General features: G+C 48.3%; 1 protein-coding gene across 3 annotated transcripts in view; it reads left to right on the top strand.

Moving 5' to 3' along the window:
• Positions 1 to 24,660, top strand: part of PPFIBP2 (PPFIA binding protein 2) — a 129,666-nt gene that overhangs the window by 28,792 nt on the left and 76,214 nt on the right. For all 3 annotated transcript variants that reach the window (XM_070425388.1, XM_070425387.1, XM_070425389.1), the window contains 2 exons: positions 5,635 to 5,737; positions 13,941 to 14,155. In XM_070425388.1, the coding sequence (XP_070281489.1) occupies positions 5,674 to 5,737; positions 13,941 to 14,155 (279 nt within the window). In that variant the 5' untranslated portion in view covers positions 5,635 to 5,673. The remainder of the gene's footprint in view (positions 1 to 5,634; positions 5,738 to 13,940; positions 14,156 to 24,660) is intronic.

Here is a 24,660-nt window from a genome sequence, read left to right as displayed (position 1 = left end):
GGCGGGTAGTTAATCACTTTAACTACAAACAATCACGCTTAAGCTACATAATCTTTATTCCCTGGAATGGAGATAAGAAACACCCTAACCTTTGCAATAGAAATTGACAGGATTAAAATCGACTGGTATAAATACAGATGTAACAAGACAATAAACATCAGATCCTAATCAGATCCTAACCAGAACTTTGGCTGGAGATCCTGGCTAGAGGTCCTGACTAGGCTGTTGATCAACTGAAGGCTGTCTCCGTGTCATTCCTTCTTCGCCGACTCCGTCCACACCTTTGGGGACCCCTGGACCTGCTGGGGTTGGAGCCCGAACAGGGATCCTTAGGTAAGCCCCACTCTCGGGACGGATAGGACTCCACCATAGGAAGAGGGTGGATAGTCTTCGTCGACTCTGTCCACATTTTTGGGGACCCCTGGACCTGCTGGGGTTGGACCCCAGCATCTATAAAGTTGTTACTGATTGAAAAGAGGTGTGATTTAGAATTTACGCACTGCCATCAACTTGCTAGTGTATCTTCCTCCATCGTCTGCTTCTTCTTCCTTTTTAAAATGCTGTTAATGGTTCTTGCTCTACTATCCCCAAGAGATAGGTTTTCTGTATCATTTAAGAGGCTGTCTCCCAAGTGTAGGGATCTATAGCAAGAGGTATTTCTTATTTCTTAAAATGACCATTTAAGAGTAGCTGTGATTTATTGGTGACCTGCAAATTCTAAGGAAGACTTCGGTTTGTTGTGATATGGTGACACTTGGCCACCTATTGGCCACTCAGTGAGGGGAGAGGCATGAGATGTTTGGTGGTGGTGGGTTCTTGGCTGGAAGCTCCTTCCCCAGGCCTTGCCTTCTACTTGGGGACTTGGGCCCCCGTCTAGATGCAGCTGCCAGGGAGTCAGGATCCAGCCCAGGCACAGGAGACCCTGGAGGAGCAGGGGCACTGGGGACTCTAGATCTGTTCCTGCTTCCTTCCTCCATCCAGGATGGTGTGAGCCTGCTTCAAACACCTGCAACCCCAACACCTTTCACTGAGAGAAAAGTAGTTCATAAAATGAAGTGGAAGCTTGCAATTCAGTTCTGCTGGGATATGTTCAGGTTTGCTTGCACGAGACTTATCTTAATGACTTCTGCCTACTTCTGATTCTGAACTCAAACGTGGTTCATACAGTGTCTAAATCACTGCGTGCCTCAGGGCACACCAGATGATGGGCTCACTCTCTAAATTTCAGAACACATGCATCCTGCACCCGAATCAGCTCTCAGGGGCCACACCACCTTTGTGAGGTGCAGTTCAGTGGCCTTGGCATCTGCCCCCATTCACTGTCGTTCTAAAACGTGGTTGTCCCCTCCTGGTTGGCTGGTCTTACAGCTGTTTGCTCCCTGGCTGGTAGCCAAGAGGAAGGAGAGTTCTGTATTAGGGGAGCCCCAGCTTCAGACACTGCATAGGAAGATGACAGCATGGAGAGAGGCCTGTGGGTGAAGGGAAGGAACGATGAATGGGCTGCACCTTTTCTTAGACAACGTTTCTCTTGGTATCAGAGGCCTGTCTGCTCATCAAGGTCCAATGCAGGGCTTGGTTAATCGTCCAGGTGTCAGAGAGAAGGAAAACGCTTTCAGCCAATATGACAACCATCACTGTACTGAGTATTTGAGAGCAGTGTCTTCCTCTGCCTGCTCCTCTCCTTCCTGGGCTGGTGGGGCGCCTCGCCTTGGAGTCCCCGGGGCAGTGACTACCCCTCTGTCTTCTACTCCATGTCAGCCCCTGGGCGGCTGCCCTAGCTCCCCTCCCATTGGCAGAAAACATGACTGCAGTTCCGCTGGCCACCACCTGCCTGGGGGTTGCCCTGATCCCGCTGTCCCTTCGGAGTGCGCTCTTTCCCAGCCCCTTGGGGTTATTGCTCCTCAGCCGCGCTCTCCGCTCTCCGGCCCCTTCGCCGAGCTCCTCTCCAGGAGTCCCTGTGGCATGGAGCTTCCTGCACTTAGGCCCCAGGTCCTTGGGGAACCCAGGCTCCCAGCAGAGTTTATGTGTCCTGAGGGGATGAACAGACACTGCAGACACCAGACACATTGGGTGCTGCCGGATGACATGTTTGCCTCTGAGACCCCATGTTCTGGAGGGCAGGGATTGTCCTACTGCATGTTACTGATGGGAGCGCAAATCTGACAGTGGTGAGGGATGAAAATGGCTATGGTTGCCAGATAGGAATGGTTCGTGGCCTCATGGCTTCCCTGTTCCAATAAGAGTGCCCATGTTCATAGATGGGGGCTGGAGGCATCACTCCCATTGCATGGTTTTCCCGTCAGAGGTCTCTTCTGTACCCCACTGGCACTCCACAGCCACCCTGTGACAGAGGCTGGGAGGGCCCGGTCTTGCCCAGCTGTCTCTCCCTGCCTCGTACTGAGCTCGTTGGCTGCCCTCAACCAGTTGCCACTCCTGAGTGCTCCCAATCTGCCAGTCTCGGGCTCCCGGATTGTGAATATGATACACCCTTGACTCATGTTTCGCTTCATGCCAGCTCCCACAGGTCCACCCAGCTTGCTATTTGCCAGGTGCAAAGTCATCCCTGGGCAGAGGGCCCGAGGGTCTTTTTTTGTTTGTTTATTTTCTGTTTCCAAGGGTCATTTTTTTATGGCCCTTTTGTTGCTGGGCTATAGCCTGGCCCCTCTGGACTTGGTGGCTTCCAACTGCTCCCTAACTCACCCTGGTAATGAGGCCTCATGTGGGGCCAGACTACTGAACGATGAGACCTTTCTTTCTTTCTGAAATCTCTGTCGGATTTATATATGAGGTCACTTGATTCGTTGCTCACTGGTATCCAGGCCCTTGAAGTAGTGAGTGTGATTGCCAAGCTCCTCTCGTTAATTGCCCTTGTCAGGCTATGTGAATCCGTGGAAGGTTTGACTCATCTTAAGCAACTGGATGCGCCTGTATAATCTTGTCAATCATTTTGACGTTTGCCAACTACATCCTGCCTTTACTTGCTTCTCTACCTTTTGCTTACCACATCCCCGCCTGGAACTGCATTCTTCCCCTTATCTTCTGAGAAAGCTCCTACTCCTCTTCAAGACCTGGGGAAACTGCATACCCGCCTCTTCCAGCGTGCCTCCCCCGGTGTCATAATTATCTGTTCATAGTTTCATCTTCTGCTCTAGACCATGTGGCCCATTGGGACAAAGACTAGGCCTGATTTATTAGTATCCTTTAGTGCCCCTCACTGTGGGTTCAGGGCAGGCTGGCTGTATGGATCCGCCCATTCATTCACAAGTATTTACTCATGAACGTCCTTGTACCAGGCACTCCCCAGGCACTGGGCACATAGGGGTGAACAGGCAGAGAAGGTCCCCCTGCCTCCATGGAGCGGGTTAGCAAGGCCAGTGAGCAAGGAAACAAATGTATGGACGAGATGCTTTGTAACTGCTGTGCTTTCAAGGAGCTGCTTTAGATGGAGGTGTGCAAGGAAGGCCTCTCAAGGGACTTTGTAGCTGAGACCTGAAGGATGAGAATAAATCAGCCATTCAGATTGCTGAGCGCAGGCAGGTGTAAACTTGGACAGGAGACTGAAGCGTGAAGAGCAATCTGGCCACGCCCCTTTGGTAGATCACAGGAAGGAATTTGGATTTTTCCCTGGGAGCAGTGGGAAGTCCTCCAAGGGAAGGGTTTAAAACTTTTACTATCCCAGGTGGCTGAACAGGTGTGAATGTGCTGAATACTGCCTGCTTCTGGTGCGTCCCTTTCCCTGCTGCCTCTTATTTCATCCCCATCCAAGCTTGCTTTCATTCAGGCCCCCGAGATTTGCAAACTGTGTTTGCTCTGCAGCCGTCTGGGCTGCTATACTTACTGTGGACCAGCCCTGCTCCCTGTAGCTTTGGCTGCCTCCTGCCCAGGCACTGAGGCGCCAGTGAGGTTCTGACATTTTCATTTCCCTGAGCCCGGTGCCTCCAGAACTGCAGGACTCAGGGCCTGTCTCTGAACCTTTCTGGCTCTGCACCTGACCCACTGCCTCGTCCTCCACACATGTGGTTGCTTATCTTCCTTTGCCATGCCTGCCCCCTCCAAAGGAACCGACTCTTAGGTTATCTGGCTTCTCCCTCCTTGAGTTTACTTTAAAGTCTCTCATCCCCTGAGTAATGCCAGTACAAATACATCCTGAGGTTATCTTCTCACTAAAAAAAACAAAATACAAATCTCACATATATGGAGCCCTTACTATGGGCAAGGGATTGTACTAAGCGTTTTCTATGAAATATTAATTCCTCATTTAATTGTGACATCAACCCTATGAGTCAGGTGCTGTTATTATCCCATTTTACAGATAAGGATACTAGGGCTCAGAGATAACACAGTAAATGACAGAGCTGGGTTCCAAGTCTGGCTATTTCACTGCTAATGACTGGTATAGCCCAGTCTGGTTCTTTGTGGTTCTAACATTCTTATCCACACCATCTCCAAAGGCACTTTTCAGTGTCTGCTCACTGACCTCTCTTTACTCCAAAGGCCCAATGTCACTCACAGCAGAGACATTCCCCCCTCCTCCGCCCCCCCCCCCGCCCCCCCCGCCCACCCTCCCGGACCTTCTGTTTCCTGACCTGTACCATCCTTGGGTATGGGGGCTGTGTCTCTGTTCTCCACAGCGCTTGTGCCCATTGGGCACACACATAGGATTTGCTGAATGAGCAAATAAACAACAACTCCTACCTAAGTCTCTTCTTAGAATAGCAATGCTGCCAGTCAAGGAGTGGGGGAGGCAAGGAAAATGAAAGAGGCTACAGGAAGACAGTTTAAAGACTTTTCTTAGAGGCAGAGGGGTCTAGAAAAGGAACCAATAGATACTTCTCCCATTAGAAGGGATTAGGGAGTGGCTAGACAGTGTATCCTTGGAGGAGTGCTCCAACCCTGAGAAGATGGGATTCTTTTTTTTAAATTGAGTTGAGGGAAACTCAGTTTGTTCCAGGTATTTATGCATTTATTGGTTGATTTTTGTATGGGCCCTGACCTGGGATTGGGATGATGCTTTAACCAACTGAGCACCTGGCCAGGGTCTGGATTCTGCCCCTGGAATGGTGCCGGGTAGCGTAGACCTAAAAGTGTAGGAGACATGCTCCTGGTTCCTGGGACAGTACTCTCCCCATGATGATGCGCCCACAGCCTTCCTAGGTGCGAAAAGTGAAAGTGGCAGTTGAGGCCTCCCAGTCTGGATCACACCTGCCCAAGGGAAGTGTTGCAGGTGTGGGACCAATGCAGCTACAAGACGGCTAAATGCCTCCTGTGACCCACTGCTGCAGGGCTCTCGTCCTGACAGTCCTCACTTGCTCTCTGGGGAGCCTTCCCCAGTGTGGCAGGAGCCTCAGACTGTACTGATGGCGAGCAGTGGCAATCACTGCCTCCTGCTACCGGTGACTCCTAGTGGCTTTTCATTGCAGAAGCAAATGGGATCATGTGGTAAGGATTCATGGAAAAAGAGCACTTATACCAGCAGGGAGAGGCCATAGAGGTGGCAGAACCCACAAGCCAGCTACCAGGATGCTCATGAGAGCGCACTGTACTAGTACGATGAGGGAGTAAAGGGCTTTGAATCTTGTATGCATATTGTGGACCCTCTGTAATTTTTCCTTTGTTCTGTATTTGAATTTTCAGTAGGAGGAGGAGGAGAAGGCTGAGCAGGGACAAGGAGTCATGGCTTCTGAGGCCAGCCACGCGCTGGCAGCTGCCCTGGAGCAGATGGACGGGATCATTGCAGGTACGGCAAGTACGGCGGGGAAGGCTGATGACCTGCGGCTCATGCCCCACACCTGAGGAACCATTTTCTCTCATTTTACTTTCTTTTCGGTGCAGAGAGAAGTCCTTGGTTGGATTTTTTAAATTTAATTTTTTTTTTAATTATGCATGCCATCTCTTTTTGAAGAGTACAGACTTCTAGAACTCTGGTATTTGGTGTGTGGGTTAGGTCTCTGTTGAGACAGGGCGGATATAACGTATGTTAGCGTGCATATAACTGCCACAGTTTGGATCCTGGCTGCGAGGCAGCTTGGGAGCAGTGAGATTGATTTTATTGTAAATCCTTCAGGGCACCTCGTGGCTTCTCACAGCCGAGCTGAAACTCGAGTCTAGCTGACTTTGCCACTTAACGCAGGCCTTGCTCACCTCCCAGCCGGCCTCCAGTGTGTTTGGGAGTCAGGAGGCGGCTTCGTACTGTTTCACCTCATCCTCCAGAGAATGTTCTTTATGCCGTATTGTTGTTTTTTTTTTTATTCATTGCAACTCTAGAAAAGATGTAGCAAAACTGGTTTTGAAAGGCTGCCAGTGGGCTGTTCAGGCGATTAACTCCTTGATTGTGGCAACCCAGCCCGTGTTGGTTGGAACAAACCTGTTGTTGAAAACCTTTCCCAGCGGGCCCAGGTCTCCTCTCTGTCCTTACCTGAGGCAGGTCAGTGGCCTTGTCTGCTGACTGGGTGCTTCTTTGGGGCTTTGCTCCTGGTGTGAGCTATGGCTGGAGGAGGAAGGTTTGGGCTGAGTGTGGCTGGAGCCCAGCACGTGCACAGGTACCTGAACTGTCCCCTCTCAGGCGTGTGCTTTTCCTGCCATGCGGCAGAGACACATCTGACTTACTGAGGGTTCTGGGTGTTTGCCTGTGGGAATGGGGGCTGTCTGTGTGTCGAAGCTTCTTCCTGTTATTGGTGGTACTGTAACATGTTCTAGCTGTTACCTGTCAGGCACTTAACTTCTCAGGGAGCGCAGGGGCCCTTGAGTGTGACAATGTCCCACTTTCCGGAGGCTCTGCAGATTGGGAAGTCCTGTTCTAGGTTAGGGCCCCCGAAACCCTACTGAGAGGAAACAGTCAAGGGTGTGGATTTCCTAACAAACTTTTCAGAGTCTCATCTGGAAGCTCCCAGGGGCTCATGTGCTTTGAGCTCAGAGCCACAGGGTCAGACCCTCAGACGGGCTCAGGCTGTCAGCACTGCTGAGCCCTCAGCCCAGGAGCAGGGAGGTGCTGAGGGCTCAGAGCACTGAGCCTTGGATGGCTGTGAGGGATGAATGAGCCACCTCCTGAACAAGAGCCTGTGTGGTTCAGGCCCTGCCTCCTAACTGCTCCGCACAGGCATTCCTAGAATGACAAAGCCTCGGCACAGTCCCTCTGTCTCAGGGGATTCTGTGGCTGGATCCTCAGGGCCTCGTCTTGGTCCAGGATCTGCAGGTGAGGGTCTGGGATGGGTGTGGAGGGAGTGGCCTGGATGTGGGCTGTATGTAACCTGGAGACCCCTCCTTGTGCTTCCCCCCATCACGCTCTGTCCTCGTGTCCTGTTGCTATTTCTTTATAGCACTTATCACCCCCTGACCTTTGACATTCGTTTTTGTCTCTTCGTGTGTCATGTGCCTCCTGCACTGGAATGTAAGTTCCATGAGGACCGAGGCTGTGCTGCCATCTCTGGTGCCTCAGTTGGTCTGCAGCACATAAACATTTCTTTCATACACATGTGTTACATGTATGTGTTAATTATTTCTGTGACCAGGCTCTACTTCTCATTGGCTAGAAGGCAGTTAGTGGTTTCTGCATGTATCCTCTCTCTGGCTGCACCCTGAATTTCATTCTTTTTTTTCCTGATAGTACCTTTTTGGCTGATTCTTTTGGAGTAACAAATCACTAATTTTTTTTGAAGACTCAGTGGTTGGCACGTCCTGTGAACCATCTCTTGAGTAGTAATTGGCTCACACAGGGTTTGATAAGCACTATTTGACAGATAATTCAACTCTGAGGTTATTAGTGAGTGTCTGGAGGGCATATGTTCTATGCTGTTTGTGATCAAAAGAATGATAATTATTGAATGCCTTTGTGCTGGACACTTTGCCTCAAGATTGTTAGATCATCCTCATTTTCAAGATGGTTGGGCTGAACTGGACCACAGAGCTTGGGAATTTTATGGTTGTGAATGTAGACTATGGAGTAAGACTGGCAAGGATAGCATCCCAGTTCAGCCACTTACTCTGGCTGTGGGAACTGGCTGTGGGATCTTTCTCTGAGCCTCTGTTTCCTTATAAATAAAAGTGGTAATTATAATACCTAGCTCATTGTTGGGATGATTAAATTGATGCAAATACGGCATTTGGTAAGTGCTCAATTGGTGTGAGTTACTGCTTATTTTGTGGATGTTAGTATTGACATTACTGTTTTTACCACCCAAAGTCATAGTGCTAGTAAAGTGCAGAACTAAGGTTTGAGTCCAGGCCTTTCCAAGTCTCTTCTGGGCTCCTTTTATTCCTGGGTTAGTTTTATGATGTTGTGTGTTAGGACTCTGGGGGGCTCTGGGGGCCTGTCTAAAGGAGAAAAGAGTTCATTGGGAGCAAGGTCCACTTCTGTGTTGCTTCCAGTCCCTTAGCTAGAGAGGGACTTTGCTCTCATGTCTCTTACACATGAGACTTTCAAGTACGGGTCCCTTTGCTTCCAGGATGGCAGTTACAAGAAAGTTTCAAACGGTGACACCACATCCTGACACCACAGATCCCGCAGAAATGACATCTTTGTGTGAACCTTTAAACCTTCCTTTCTTATTTCATTTCTCTTATTAATTGCAGTCAGATGATATCAAATAGTGCCAACACCACCAAAACACCATTGCTTTTGCCTGTTAAAGTACTTAAGTGAGTACCAGGGGCTGTATTCTCTCACTTTATAAAAACATAATCATCACTTATTTCAATGGAAGAAAATGTTATGGACTTCCCAAATAGCACACTCCAAATAGCAACCATTTGTGCACAAACAGCATGGATTCCTCCTAAAACAGACACAGCGCCTTCAATAATGATCATTCATAATCATAACTCTACCTGAGGAAATTCCCTTTATAAATTACTCTATAGCCTGATAGGCGACTGTTCAGTTCCCAAACCTCTTCCAAAAAGAGTAACATTTAGGATGTGTTTATGTGATTAAGCATTTACTACAAATGAAAGTGTCCTGCTCCTCCAATCAGTGAAGACGATGCAGGAGATCATCGCTCCCATGAAGAACAAGGCCAGGAATATTCTGAGGATGTCTTGATGCTCAAGTCCAAGTACGCCCATCCTGAGCCGTCATGTGGCAACCCTCATCTCGAGGCACTCGGCGGGGGGGGGTGGGGGGGGGGGCTTCTGGGGCTGTATGAAAATGAAATGCCGTGCAAGCACAACTAGGACCATTAAATGAAACTTTCTGTACAGTCGAATCCTTAAAGCCTAAATCAGTATATCCTAGGTGTGGCTACTTGGTTGGAACCCTGGGATTTTATGCCAGAAAACTGGGGAAAGGTGACTGTGAAAGACTCCAGGGCCCCTGTAAAAATGATGTGTTTCTAGTACAAAAGACTATTGTAGCTTCTAGTACCTGTTAACTTTTGATCTGATCTTCCTCTGATGGGTCCCTTTGATGCACCTGCAAATAACACTATAATTGAATTACAGTGTTGACAATTAAAATTGAACTCTACATGGCTTAATTACATCCCTCTGGATGGCCCAGAGCAACTGCCCCGTATGCTAATGTTGCGTAGGGCTTAGTTTGTGGCTTACGGGTTCAGTGGCTGCTCAGTGAGGCCACTTCTGTAATAGGGACCAGAGAACCCTGCGGCGAGGACACAGAGGGCCACTTATTCCCCTCACTGTGGCAAGAGGTTATTCATGCGATTATTTGCAAGCTGTACCCATGAACGAGGAATAGTTAAAAGGAGCCTGTTTTATGACCGTAATAAAAGAGCTTGCTCTGTCTGGGCCTTTCTGCCAGTTCTGGTTAGTATCGGGGTTGGGTTTTTGTTTGTTGGGATTTTTTTTTTTTTTTTTTTTTTTTTTTTTAAGATTTAAAGATTGAGGGTAGAAAAAGTTCTGATCAAGACTGAGGTTATTTACCTTGGCCCATAATGATTTTACTGTGATGTTGGAGGTCACACGACAAGTCCATGCTCAGCACAGGTAATTGGTCTTGTCTACACCCTCTCAGAAGTAGGTCGGCACACAGCAGTCCTCAGTAACGGAGTCACCTGATTCCCGTTCAGGCTTCAGGTGGAGAGTGTTCTGCTGTGACTTTGAACTGAAGAGAGTCGGAGTGGAAGTTTGGGGTTACCAGCAGGCTCAGATGTCAGAGACTCCGCTTTGTGTGAGAGGTGGCAATGACCCACAGTGGCAAGCACTGTTCAACGCCATCATTCTCTTTTTCTCTCATTGATTTACTGAGGGTATTGCCCTTTTGAATCCTGGCATTATACAGACATCCCCCCATCCAGTCTCTTCCTTTGCTCAAGCCCTAAGCTGTCTCCTGTCCCCCTCAAGTGGCCCATGGAAGCCCAGGTACTAGGACATCAGGGAATTGGTGGTGGCCTACAGGGAGAACACAGCTCACATGCTCTTACCCTGAGGTTCTGAGCTTTGATGGTTTGGTTGTTTTTAAAAAGTGTGTGTGTCTTTGGAGGGTTTTCTCTGTACAACTCGTCTGCCACTGCCTGCCCTGTTGCTGCTATAATGCTGTCACCTTCCTTGGCTATGGCCTCCTTCCTCCATCTTCAGGTCCTCACCTTTCATTTCTGACTCAATGTTCTGCCTCCATGTCCTGATTTAAGAGCTCATGTGACTAATAATCCAGGATAATCTCCCAATCTCATGACTCACATCTGTAAAACCCCTTTTGGCATGTTAGGTAATACATTTATAGGCTCTAGGAATTAGGTTATGGACATCTTTGGTGGTGGGGGGGGTGTCATTATTTTGGATAGCACAATGATTGATAAACAACATGTATTTATTCCCCTCCTTGGTTTTAAACCAATTAAGGAATAGACAAAGAGAAAGGGAGACCAAAATATCAGCTTTATCATTAGTTTTATTTATTAGGAAGGTTAGCTTGACCTAAAGCCACCATTAGGACTTCAAATACCTCCCATCCTACCCGCCCAAACACACACCCAAATTGAATTTAATTCCAAACTCCAGACGTCCACCTTGATGCGGCAGAACTAGCCTCAGGAAGCCTTCCTGAGTAGAATGCTCGCACCCAGGGTCAGGTGGCTTCGAAGAGAATTCCTTCTTTCAGCTCTCTCATCAGAGGAGCCATTCGTCCTTTGAAGAAAATTGAGTGAGGGGACTCAGGGGAGGTGCCACAAACGTGGCCTTAGTGGAAACCACCCTCCCTTCCCAGGGACATGTGGAAAGAGTAATAGGTCCCCCTCACAGCAGTTCCTCATTGCTGTCTGTGGTCAGTTTGAAAAGCTGCTTTCTATGTGCTTGAACATCACGTGCCATCTCTAGTTGTTTGCACATAGTTCACTATTTGTCCTTTGTTGTTTAGCTATATCACTCCTTTTTTTTTTTTCTTTTTGGGTTTGCTGGATCTGTCACTTCCCGAGGGGGCGGGGCGGGGGGGGGCGGGGGGTGGTCACAGTGTGTTATCCTTCTTACCTGCTGTGGGATTGGGTTTTGAAATGCGTGTTTAGGGTCTGTTTACCCCAGGTCATCATGGGAAGGTCTGTGATTTCCCTTTGCGGTGCTGAGGGCCGCTCAGGTGCCCAGCTCCAGGGCACCGTTCACATGCCGATCCACAAGCTGCACGGGCAGGGGCTCCTGAGGGTGTGAGCTGGGAGCATTCCCTCCTTTTCTGTCCTGAACAAGACAGTTAGAATTATTCACTTCCTGATGGCTTGATAGAACTCACTTGTAAAAGCATGTGGCCTGATATTTCCTCTGTGGAAAATTTTTTAAATTATGGCTCTACCCCTAGCATGTTTGGCTTTGGATAGAGCATCGGCTTGCAGACTGGATAGAGCGTCAGCCCGCAGACTGAAGGGTCCCAGGTTAGATTCCGGTGAAGGGCCTGTACCTCGGTTGTGGGCTCGATCCTCAGCCCTGATCAGGGTGCCTGAGGTAACCAATCCATGTGTCCCTCTATCTCTCCCCTTCCCTTCCACTCTCTTTAAAAATCAATGGAAAAAATATCCTCAGGTGAGGATTAACCAAAAAATAAATTTAAAAAAATTATGGTTCCATTTTTATAGGACTATTTAGATGATTTTTAAATTTATTTTTATCATTTTATTCAGTGATTGTGTGTGTGTGTGTGTGTGTGTGCGCTGTTTTTAACAGTTTAATCAATATACCATTGATTAAATTATTCCATTGTGTGGAATAATTTAGCTCTATTTTTTGAACACTTTATAGTTCAGTCATTCAGTGTCATAATTAAATAATTGGATTTATTTTATTCCATTATTCAAATTTTTTAGTTTAAATGAGTGAGCTCAATGTACTTATAATTATTATAATTACTGATATAAAGGTATGTGTGTGTTTACTTTTGTTTTCTGTTGTCCAAGACCACAGAGTGATCAAAAGTTAATGAAAGTTTCAGTCTTCCCAACTACTTTTGGCCTGACTCATCCTACATTTATAAAGGGGTGTGTGTGTGTGTGTGTGTGTACTGGAGTGTGTCCAGGACAGAGAGGGGTTACTCAGTAATTGTATGCAGATTGGGGGTCTTGCTCTGCTTCTGTCTGTTTTCTGGCCTGAACTTAGGTTGGGCCCTCCTCATCAACTCTAAGTTGGATCTGTAGGAGCCAGAGAACGCTGAGTGCAAACGGGAGTGTGGGGGGCAGACAGTTCCCTAGCTCCCCAGAGCCACGGACTTGTTTGTGGGTTGTGACCCATGGTTCTGTCTATCCTGCACTTTCAGAAAGCAAACGGGTAATCAAGTGGTAATTGTTTCCTTCTGTGTGGATTTCTCATTCCAGAGGCTGCCCTGGTAAATAGGAAGATGGCTCTTAGAAGAGTAAAAGGCCCTGGAATTAGACATCAGGCCTGCAGTGTAGCTGTGGATGTGGTGGCCCTACAGCCCACATTTTCCATCCGGGGCCCGATTTTAAATAAGTTATCCTGTTGGCCTTGTAAACAGTTCAGATGCCCTAGAAATGCCATCATCTAAACCGTATTCCATAAAGTGTTTCTTAAAGCAGCACAGAAATCCTTTAGTAGACTGTGTCGCCCCAGTTTTGGTTTGAAAAATACATCAATGTATTTAAGCAAAAAAGACTTTAAAAAAAAAAGTTAAATGACGGGGTTTAGAAAGGCAAAAACAGTCCTATTCAGGACACATCAAATTAGAAAGAGCTGAGTCAATAGCCCAGATCTCTAAGGAAGTCTAAGCACAAGTCCCCTTAGCTATTCATCCAAGCACATGTGCAGGCATGTAGTCCGATTCCCCTTCCACATCCACTGGGCAGGAGCACTGTGCTAGGAACTCAGCCAAATTGACAGGGACTCTGCCCTCAGAGACTTCAGGACCACGAGGAGGAGATGAGATGTGGATACACAGAGTAAAGTAATACAGGTTAAAAGTGCAAGGGCGCCAGCAGATAGAGTTTTTCCAATTGGGGAGATCCAGGAAGAAGCTCATTTCACTAATCCCTCGCCAGCCCCAATGTGGCGTCCCTCCCACTGCATCTGTTGATGACAGCAGGTCACCGGCCAGTCAGACACCACCCTGGGATGAAGAGACCAGAATGCACATGCCATGGTAGGAGGAACTCTTGGTGGTCATATGTGCAGACTACCACGTTAATTTAAAGAAAAACAAGAGTATTAATCTAAAAGGGGAAGAATGGCATCTCATTGTTTTGGCAAGCACGTCTTGGGTCAGTGGTGAGGGCCAGTTGTGTTTTCCCATTGACTAATGGTGTGAGAGTCCATACGTTAGCCGCCCTGGACACAGCCATCGCCTCTGACAAGCCTCTTCCTGTCATGCCCAGCCCAGCCCAGCCCAGGGTTGAGGATGGGTTCTGCTGAGTTTACTTTTGAGTGACTCTGCTGAGGTGGTCTTCTGTGCTCTTATCCATTCCATCCCCCTCTCCTTTCACTCCCTTCCCTCTTTACCAGTTCCCTGCCCACGGCGTCCACCCTTCTTACCAGGGTTCCCGCCTCTCTTGTTCTAGGCACGAAAACGGGTGCAGATATTGGTGACGGTACCTGTGAGCCTGGACTGGCCTCCCCAGCCTCCTACTTGAACCCCTTGCCAGTGCTCCATCTCGTGGAGGACCTGAGGCTGGCCCTGCAGACGGTGGAGCGGCCTCAGGAGAGAGCAGCGCTCCTGAGCCAGATCCCGGGCCCCACAGCCGCCTACATAAAGGAGTGGTTCGAGGAGAGCTTGGTGAGTAGGCCCAGAGCCTGTTTGGGGAACCACTGGGGGACATCATCACAGAGTCCAAGGAATGCCACCACAGCCTGGGGATGTTACTTCATCTGTCCACCTTCCAGTCTTTTCTTGCTTCCAATCCAGCTTTAGCAACCCCCACAGGGTGGTCCTGCCCAGGAGGAGGGTAGAACGTAGCCAAATGACTCAAGCGCCACAGTCAGCCTGCCTGTGCACTCCAGCCCCTCTCCTGAGAAAGGGAATCCAGGCCAGAGAACAGCAAGCGTGGAAGGTTCCTCCCCAGGAACATGGACCACTTACTGAATAGGGGGTTTATTCCCAGCTGGATCCCCCACTCCTTGTTCCTTACAACAGACTAGAATCTTGTCACTTCCTTCATTCCTTTACTGCTGCCCCTACTCCTCAGACCTCCTTACCCTAGAAATGCTTCTTATCCCTGGAGTAAATGCAGGCGTCCTTACTCTCCTCCTCCTGCTCTTTCTGGATCAAGCCTGCACACCTGCTAGTCTACAAGGGCAGCAGATGAGTAACCGAAGCTGATGAGTATGTGGCTTTGGTTACTTGTCTACCTCCCTGTGGAGACCAGTTGGTCAGCATTGAGACACTAGTCACATCTGGAAATGGGTCAGGCGAGGAGCGAGCCCACTGAGGGATTGACCTGGAATGCAGTTATTCCAGGGCTGGAGGGAGGAACCTGGGGAGCCGAGGAAGCACGTGATTACCTAAGCTGAACTGGAGGATGAAAGCCTGGATGCAGTCTTCTTCTAAAGCCATAGTTCTGCAAACCTGAGTCAAAATTGGAAAGTACGCTTAGAGTGAGGAAGGCAGGAACGGGAACACTGAATTAGGAGGGGGGACTTGATGTTGGAAATCACAGACCCAGGAAGTTGAGACACCCTTGTCCAGAGGCCATACCGTTTGTTACAGGTTACATCCCAGGTGTCCTAGCCTGCTTTCTGTTCAGGAGGCCTCTGTCAGTGGTCTCATCCCCATGCCTTCCTCTGAACACTGAACAATTATATTCAGTATATGTGTTATTCAGTATTTTCAGTACGTAGGCTGTCTGCCTGGTGTTCTGGATATATCTATGCCAGTGTGGTGGGGAGAACGATGACCTCCCAAAGATGTCTACATACTCATTGCCAGGACCTGTGAATATGGGATATTACATGGCAAAGCAGAAGGTAGCAGGTGTAATTGAGGTTGCTAGTCAGCTGAGTTTTAAATAGGGCAGGTAGCCTGGATTATCCAAGTGGGCCCAACATAAACACCGGAGTCATAAGTGGAAGGAGGAGGCAGAGTCAGTGTCAGAGTGACGTGATTTGAGGACTCAGTACATCTGCTGTTGATTTTAATGATGGAAAGGGAGCCAGGAGCCAAGGAATGTAGGCAGCTGCTAGGAGCTGGGAAAGGGGACTCTCCCCTAAAGCCTCCGGAGGGAACACTGCCCTGCCAACACCTTGATTTTAGCCCAGTAAGACCCATTTCAGACTTCTGGCTCCCAGAACTGTAAGATAATACATGTGTGTTGCTATAAGCCCAGTAGTTTGTGGTAATTTATTAATATAGCAATAGGAAACTAATACGGCCAGACACTGCTTGGAGAGGACGGTGGAGAAGGTTGCTGGTTGGGTTTCATGTAGGCCTGTTATGGTTTAGGTTTGAAAATCTGCTCCTCATCTCCTCCCCACATGAAGACACTTCTTGGTGGTCCTCTCAGACTTGTGCTGGTAACAGATAGAAGCCCCGCTGATCATTTACTCGTTTAACTGTGGCTGGGAGTTGCAGGGTGCATGGCTTCAGTCGCTAGTTCTCTCTCTCCTCTCCCTAGAGTTCCATGAGGAACCCTCTGCTGTCACTGTACTCCCCCCCCCCCCCCCCCACAATGCTGATCAGCTCCACGATGCTGATTCTGGCTTCTTTCTCTCCAGTCATCGTGGGCCATCTTTTGCCCTCCTGTCTGGACAGTGGCAGCTCCTGTGCCCACGTTAGCCCAGGCAAGGACTCCGACCCTCTCTCTGTTCCTGCTCCCACTGCTGACCCAGGGTGCAGTGGTTACAGATAGTTTTATGACAGATCTATAGTCCTTTTATGACAGGTCCATATCCTTGAATCCAGGTGTGTTTTAGAACTCAGAACTATTAAACTTTAGGAAGGCGAGACAGTGCATATATGTCATATAATATATGCCATCTCTATGTGGCTTTGAGGACAGAAACACATGAACATTTCTTCAGAAAAACTTGTGAGCATCCGCATGCAGTGGGAGAAAGAAAGACCACACATATTCTCCTGCCAGTTCGGGTCAGGTTTTGCTGTCAGATACGTTTGGCTCCAACTCAAAAACAAACAAACAAAAAAGACTTGTTTTAGTGCTTTTTTGGGTTTCAGAAGTACAGGCAAGGGATGGTGAACTTACATGAAGAATATTCCAGTGCAGAAAATAGAACGTGAAACCAAGGGTTGGATAGTGGATGTCCCCATTCCCATTTCCATCAGCCATAATGCCTCTCTGAGAGTCACTTGTTAAGTCTACTCCCTCTGCCCTTGGGCTGGCCTGTCACTGTGTGCCTGGGTCCCTTTGTAACACACAGCCTTCTCCACGATTCTCTGAACCTTGCATTAGGCTGCAGAGCAGTTTTGCGCCTGTTTATTTTAAATGCCCCGTCTCAGCTCTCTCAGGACCTTACCACCCTTAACCAAGAGATTCATTGAAGTGTCTTCCCAACAGTCGTTACTGTGCAGTAACTAGGTACTTCCACCTGGTATGGATGTGCCTAAATTTGTGACCATTTCTCTAATATTGACATTTTAAAATTATTTTTTACTATTTCACTAATATAGGGCATTGCTGCAGAGAATGTATTTGTCCAGAAATATTTGTCTTTATCTCTAGGTATTTCCTAGACATAGTGTTCTAAAAGTGGTATTACAGAGTTAAGTAGGGTTAACAGACAATATGCAGGATGCTCAGTTAAATTTTAATTTTAGACCAGCAGTGAATAATCTGTAGTAAGTATGTCCCATGCAGTTTGCTAAATCTGGCCGCTCTAATCCAAAGGTATTAATATCTTTGACACATTTTTCCAAACCACTTTTTAGAACGATTGTACTCATTTATATTTTCATTAATGGGGCTTTGTGCATCCTGATCAATAATAATACCTAAAATTAAAAACACACACACAGCTTTACTAATTTCGTAGGGAAAATGCTTTCCTTTTATCATTGTTGCATTGCTTTGTTTAGTAGGAAAGTTAAGCATTTTTTTTTTCATTAGTTTAGTATTTGTTGTTCTGAGTGATCTCCCAAACTGTTGATCTCATACCCCATCTGAAAAAAGTTTCATTCTCCATATATACATATTCACCTAAGCAGTAATGTCCTTATGTATGTAAGTTATAAAACAGTTCCCAAAGTAGAGATTTTTAAATGACAGGCTAAAAAATAGTTCCAATATTTTCTTTGGACACATCCTAGAGGTCACTTTGAGTCCCTGAGTGTGTGTACCCTACCCTGGTCTTCTCATATTCTATGCTTTTTTTTCCTATTAGAATGTTGGTGCTTTCCTTATGTATTTAAATGACCTCTGTGATTGGCCCTTTGCTTTATTCGTAGCATTTATTTCCCTCATGTTGCTTTTAAATGTCCTTTATGGGGCTTTCTGAGACATGGAATTTAAAAGGATTGTCATAGTAAACTCTATCAGTCTTTCCTGTTTGGGTTTCCTAGTTTCCTTTTTATCTTTAGAAAGGCCTTTCCCACACTCGGGTCAAGTAATACCTTTATCTTCCTCCAGTATGTTTATGGTTTGATGATTAGCTTACGGTTCACTCTAATTCATCTGCAGTGCTTTTTAGTGTGTCGTGTGACATATGGATCTAACGTTTGTAATTTACCCAAAAAGCTTTAAAAAAATTTTTTTTAATTCAAAGGCAGTTGATAGAGTTATTGGTTTTTGCAGGCTTCATTGCAAAAACAGCTTGTGTTCAGATTTGTAGGTCTCTTTTGGGGTTATTTACAATGGTTGGGGAAATGCCTTCCTTTGGAGCAATTTTCCTAAAAATTGTTGCATTCATAAATCTTTTAGAGTAATTATGGCCATCAACAACCTATGAATAGTGTACTTTTCAGGGGTCAAAAGTACATATAAACAGTCCATAAGACCAGGGCTGGATGTTAATGTTTTGATTTTGCACAGAGACAGCCTGTCTGTATTTTAGGTCTTGCAGACCTAGAGCCCTTTTACAATCTGGGTGCACCCACATTCCATAGTCGGTCTTATCTGTATGGAAATAACATCTAAATTCATGAATCACTGGTACTTTTTTCTTTTTTTATTGTTGGTAGTATTACAGATCCACTGGTACTTTTTTCTTTTTTTCTTTTTATTGTTGATAGTATTACAGATCCACTGGAACTTTTTATTTTTTTAAAATAAATTTTATTGATTTTTTTACAGAGAGGAAGGGAGAGGGATAGAGAGTTAGAAACATCAATGAGAGAGAAACATCGATCGGCTGCCCCCTGCACACTCCCTACTGGGGATGTGCCCACAACCCGGGTACATGCCCTTGACCGGAATCAAACCTGGGACCTTTCAGTCTGCAGGCCAATGCTCTATCCACTGAGCCAAACCGGCTATGGCCCCTGGAACTTTTTAAATTGGCACTTTTAGTTAGAAGCCCTTGCTACTCAGGTGTGGTCTGTGGACCAGCAGCTTTGGCATCCCCTGGGTAGCTTGTAAGAAAAAAAGTGCAAAATATGGACCCCCTACCCTAGACCCACTGAGCCATTGCCAGGTGATTCTTACGGACATTAAAGTTTGAGAAGCACTGCCTCAAACCAGAGACTCACTTGAATTTTTTAAAAAATAAATTGCATGTGGCTTAGAACTGGAATTGGAACTAGTAAGGCAGTCTGAGGGATCAGGCAGGCAGCCTTGTCCCTTCTCATCCACGTTATCTGTGCATCCCTTGAATGTTTGCACTATTCTCGTTAGAATATTTCTAAGCCTATTTCTAAGCCTCAGTGACTGCTGTGTCCTACATTGGCCTGGCATGGTCCCGCTCTGCCATGTGATATCTCTGTCATTGGGATTCTTTCTCCAATAGAGTGGCATAGACAATAAGGAGGTTTACGTGTCACTAATAAGATGTCCAGAGGATGGGGGGAGGGTGGTTCCAGGGTTAAATCAGTGGCTCTGGGATGACCTCAAGGGCTCTGGCTCTTCCCATCTTTCTGCCTCATAGTCTTCAGGGTGTTGGTTTCCCTCAGACGTGTCCCCTGGCAGTTGCTGGATGGCTACTGCAGCGCCAGGCAACACAGCCTCACACAGACACAGCCATATTCAGAGGTAGGAGATGTCTTCTTTTATTTTTCTTTAATTAGGCAGGGAAGTCCTTCTCTGAAACCCTCCTGCAGACTTCTCTGTGGTCCCAGTGGTCAGCATTTTTCACATGTGTATACCCTAGCTGCAAGGAAACCTGGGAAACAAGTATTGGTACTTTCACCCACCAGAGTGGGGGTGGCCTCTGTCAGGAAGGAACCAGGATGAAGTGGGGGAAATGAATGGCCCTTAGGAAGACAGTGCAGAGCAGCTGCCGCACGTCCTTAAGGTTTGATTTTATTCTTGTTGACTGACAAGTTCTTTTTATGTTTTCTCCCCGTGAATGTGTGTGAACTCAAATTCCTGAAGGAGAGAATCAGATTGGCTTAGCTCATAATTTTTGAGCTAAGTCCTCCAGGCCTACAAAGAAATGTTAAGTGCAAAAACAACAACATACAAACAAAAACTGAAATTAAAGGCTTTTTGGATTAGCTCCCCTTGGGTCAGGTTTCCACCCAAGAGCCAATCAGCTGTGGCCAAAGGAGAAAGATTAAATGGTAGGAAATGTGGTTTCCTCTTGTTGCTATTCATCAGGGATCGTGGATCTTCAGGCACAGGTATTGGCATATGTAGTACCCAAGGAAAACGGGGGCTGCTGAAGAGGCAGTGGTTGGTGATTAGAATGAAATGAACAGCAGACAGACTAGTCCTGGACCACCATCTGTATGGGGGCGGGGGGGCCTTTTCTACTGCGTGTTGGGTTGGCAGGGCTGGACACAGAGTGGTTGGCAGCTGCAAGTACTCTCTGGGGAGAAAATTATAAGAAGGTTGGACTCATCCTAAAGACCAAGGGGAGCAGACCTGCCCAGGACTCAGTGTTCCTGGGCTCTGAGTGATTTTCCAGGGCTCTGGGGCCTGAAACAGGGCCCACCCTTCCTCGGCAGCCAATAGGAGGAGGAAAGGCAGGCTTCGGGCCTGGAAGGTACGTGTAGGGCTCTCTGAGCTGGGAACATCCTCTGGTGCTTCTGTGAGGAAAGCAACACAGGGCCCGGATTCCCTTGTTGTAGGAGCACTATCTCTTTCTGAATCCTGGGTCTGTCTGGGAAAGCTGGGAGAGCACCAGGAAGCTCCATGTTAGGCTGTAGTGTAGGGAGTTTCCTGCAGTCTGAGGGAGCTGGGCCCGGCCTGCAGAGAAGCATAGGAGGCCGCCCTGTGCTGTGGTGCAGCACCACAGTGACCCTCAGGGTCATAGAGGGTCACAGAGGAGGAAGCTGAGGCCCAGGCCAGAAGGCTGAGGCTTCTCTGCTGTGATGGGAACAGAGCTGAGTTCCAGAAAGGGGCACCTCCTTCCCCTCCCTGCAGCCACCTCCTAGGCCTGCAGTGAGGTGTGCGATGATGCCCCGAGGGGGAATATGGCTGTTTCTGGTCAGGAGCCCCTGAGCCCCACCAGGCGTCCTGAAGTTGAGAAAGGAGAGTGGTGTTTGTCAGTGACGTTGACGTGTGCCATAGGCAAGAAGGGGCAGTTCTTGACCACCCCCAAGAATCTGGCTGTACCTTGACTCTGGAAGGAGTGTCACTGTTCTTCCACATCTGCTTGGCACGGCTCGGGGGAGGCTGGGTAGGTGGATCCAGGGCCAGCATGGGCGGTAGAGCTCATACAGGGGCTACAGTCAGCCAGCTTCCAGTGGGCCCTGCAGGGCTGGGGACACCTCTCTGGTGAGGGGGGAGGAGTGGACCCAGCCCGTGCACAGTGGTGACTAGTGATAAAGGTCCTGGGAGATGCCCAAGAGATACCAGAGCCAGAAAAGTCTCCAGATGGAGCCACTCTGGGTGCTTCTCCAACAGCTGGAACATACACTTCCCATCTCCCGCAGGCACCAGTCTGTCCTGCTGTCTAATGGCATTGGATATGGGTCTGGGGCAGGGGTGGGCAAACTTTTTGACTCGAGGGCCACAATGGGTTCTTAAACTGGACCGGAGGGCTGGAACAAAAGCATGGATTGAGTGTTTGTGTGAACTAATATAAATTCAAAGTAAACATCATTACATAAAAGGGTACGGTCTTTTTTTTTTTTTTTTAGTTTTATTCATTTCAAAGGGGCCGGATCCGGCCCGTGGGCCGTAGTTTGCCCACGGCTGGTCTGGGGGGGGGGGGGGGGTGGGGGGGTCCTCAGTGAAGACTGGTGGCTTCAGGGGCTAGAGATGAAGTCTGGGGAAAGGCAGGCAAACCCAGCAGCAGCAGGAGTGAGGGCAAATCAGGGCAGAGCCCAGGCTCCAAGGGGAGGGAGAGAGGTTGGCAGAGAACCTCCAGAGGGACTGTACTCTGTCCCCCACCCCAGCCTCTGTCAGGTACATGGAGCAGGTGTGGCCCCAGAGGGAACCCAGCCTTTCCCCTGCGAGCTTGCAGGTGTCCTGGTCACTGTGCTTGGGCAGGTGGAAGCAAACTGAACCAGGTGAGGAAAGCATTAAAAGGCCAGTTCTCTGCCACTTCGCTTATGTGGCTTTGGGCCAGCCTCCTTGTCCCTCCTGTGGGACTCAGTTTCCTTGGTAGTAATGACAGCTGGTTTGGCAATCTGTCTGCAGGAACAGGCCAAGCATCCAGCCCTGCAGTGTGTTGAGGGGCTCTATTGAGCGGCTTCCCGTAGGCACCAGCTTTGCCTTCCTGCATTTAGACCTTCAGTTTCCTGGGTGAAAACAGGTTAGGGAGCCTCTCTAGGTGCAGCTGCGCAGTGTCAGGGCTCAGCAGAGCCGGCATCTCAGGAACAGTGGAAAGGGTGTCCCGAGTGGGCAGCCTCTGCTGGGCCTGGCCGGGCCAGGGAAGTGAGGCCCCGTCTAGGATGTTTGCTCACCTCTGACATCCTACTGGTTGGTTCAGGTATCCTCAGTTACCTTCATAACTAATCTTTCGAAAAACAAAGAAGGAGACCTAGGCCCAGTAGGACCCATGGCCCCCGCCCTCATCAGTTCCACCACCTTGTCACAGACGGCGGCTTCTGCAGCTCCCAGCTCGGCACACAAAGCCCAGGTGGTCCTGCCAGATTCATCTCGCAACCCTTCCTTCTGGCCAAAGGAGCAAATCTGTTTACCATATTGAAAAGCCAGAGAGAGTTGTAAAACAGGTGGGAAGGAAAAGCTGTTGTTTTAATCATGAGCTGTGAGCGTGGGTTTCTCATTTGTCTCTGTATCTCCCTCTCCACCCAGAGCCTGGGACAAAAGATGGGCCAGGATATATGCATATTGAACATTTTCATTTTAGTCAAATGAAAATTTAGTCAAAAGTTTCATAGGAAACCCTTTTTGTCCTAAAAGAGAGAAGGAGAAATGTGGTGCCTATTTTTAAAGAATAAAAAAAAGCAGAGCCTATGGTGAGCCCATTTCCAGTCTGTGTTTCTTGCCCTCCACCTATGACAGGTGTGGACTTGAGTGAGAGCTCAGAAAGTCTAAGTGTCAGCTCTTTCTTTCCTCTGTGCTTGGCTCCCAAGGAATGGGAGCTCTGGGCTGGGCTGGTATGCGTGTGGGTGGGGTTCTTCGTGCCTGTGCAGTACTGGAAGAAGCCACTAGGTGGGAGTCAGGGACAAATTCTGGAAAGTGTAAATCCCAAGGAAGAAGGTATGGATGGACTTGGTGCAAGAAAAACACCTTTTTTTTTTTTTTTTCCGATTGAAAAGATGGCATCTCATTCGTGAAGCTGGTGGACATTGCACCTGGGTCAGCTGGCAAAAATAGTTCTTTCCCATTTTCCTTGGACAAAGGACAGGCCTGGGAGATCCCTGCTGTTTGTGGTTGGGGAGAGGACACCGGAGAGCTGAGGGCTGAGGGCTGGTCCTGGGAGCTTAGACCTGACCTTCCATTGTCAAGGGCAACAAGGCCTGTTCACACCTCTTCATTTTAGTGCCTCTTGCTGGGGCACTACTAGGCTGTCTCTCTCCTTTCAGGAGGCACTTCCTGACCCCACAGCTGCCAGACCTTGCCCTGGAGCAGCCTCTAATATTGTGGGGGATTTTGAATACACTTTTCCTGGCACAGCACCCCAGGTTGGGGGCCTTTGGCCACTGCTAATTTAGCAGTTTTATTTTTCGTGCACTTTGGCTCCCCCTCCCCCCTCCCCAACTCCCCCCTCACCCCCTTCTCCCGCAAAGTAATTTCTACCCTACTAAATTCTAGAGATCTGGCTCCTTTCAGGCCTGACTCGAGGAGACTATTTCAGCCCCTAAGAACCAATGTTTATAAATGACCAAGAATGTGCAAACACTGGTGAAAGAGCAAATAAATCCTTCCCCACGCGATTTCCTGCTTCAGACCCCAGGGACCTGGTGGGGGATGTTGCCAGGTTAGCATAACTTGAGGTCTGAGCATGTAGACACTCAGCCCCGCAAGAAGAAGGCCAGCCAGAGTCACACACCTCAGGGTCTTCTGCCCTCTTAGGCGCCGCTAGTAGGCAGGCAGGCAGGCAGGCAGGCAGGCTCCAGGGAATTCCTGCTTCCAGGCAAACTCAGTACCCTGTAATTCCAGGAACTTTGAAAGGTTTTCCTACTCAGCTAAGATCCTGAGACCAGCAGTGTGCGCAGCACCTAAGAGCTTGTTAGTGATGCACCGTATCAACCTACTGGGTGAGAATCTGAACTCTTACAAGAACTCCCTCCGGCCCAGGCGGTTCATGGCAGGCGGGAAGCACTGTCCTGGCCCAGGGGTCTGCAGTCTGTGGCCTGCCTTTGGCCCGCTGCCTCGTCCTTACGCCCCATGAGCTAAGAATGATTTTTACATGTTTGGATGATTGAGAGAAACCCCAAGAAGAATATATTGTGATGTAAAAATGATATAAGATTCCATTTTCAGGGCCATGAATAAAATGTTACTGGGACACAGCCACGCTCATTGGCTTACTACGTGTTGTCTGTGGCTGCTTTTGCACTGCAATTGGCAGTTGAGTGTGACAGAGACCATATGGCCCACAAAGTCCAACACATTTGCCATCTGGCTCTTTACAGGGAAACTGTGCCGACCCTTGTCCTGACCCACGTGCTGTGCACTGTGGGGACCTTGGGCTGCAGCGGCCAGGATGCTATTTTACGAGCAGGGCTTGACTGTCAGCCCAAAGGAGCAGGGTCCTGAGCTCGTCCCTGTCAACCTCCTCTTCTCCCCTCTCTGCTTCAGCATGGCAGGCTCACTGTGC

The sequence above is a fragment of the Myotis yumanensis genome, unplaced genomic scaffold (genome assembly GCF_028538775.1).
Source record: "Myotis yumanensis isolate MYYU_CA2020_CCGP unplaced genomic scaffold, mMyoYum1.0.hap1 SCAF_10, whole genome shotgun sequence".
Classification (NCBI taxonomy): domain Eukaryota; kingdom Metazoa; phylum Chordata; class Mammalia; order Chiroptera; family Vespertilionidae; genus Myotis; species Myotis yumanensis.
Note: the sequence above shows the minus strand (reverse complement) of the source record. Positions and strands in the feature narration are given on the sequence as shown.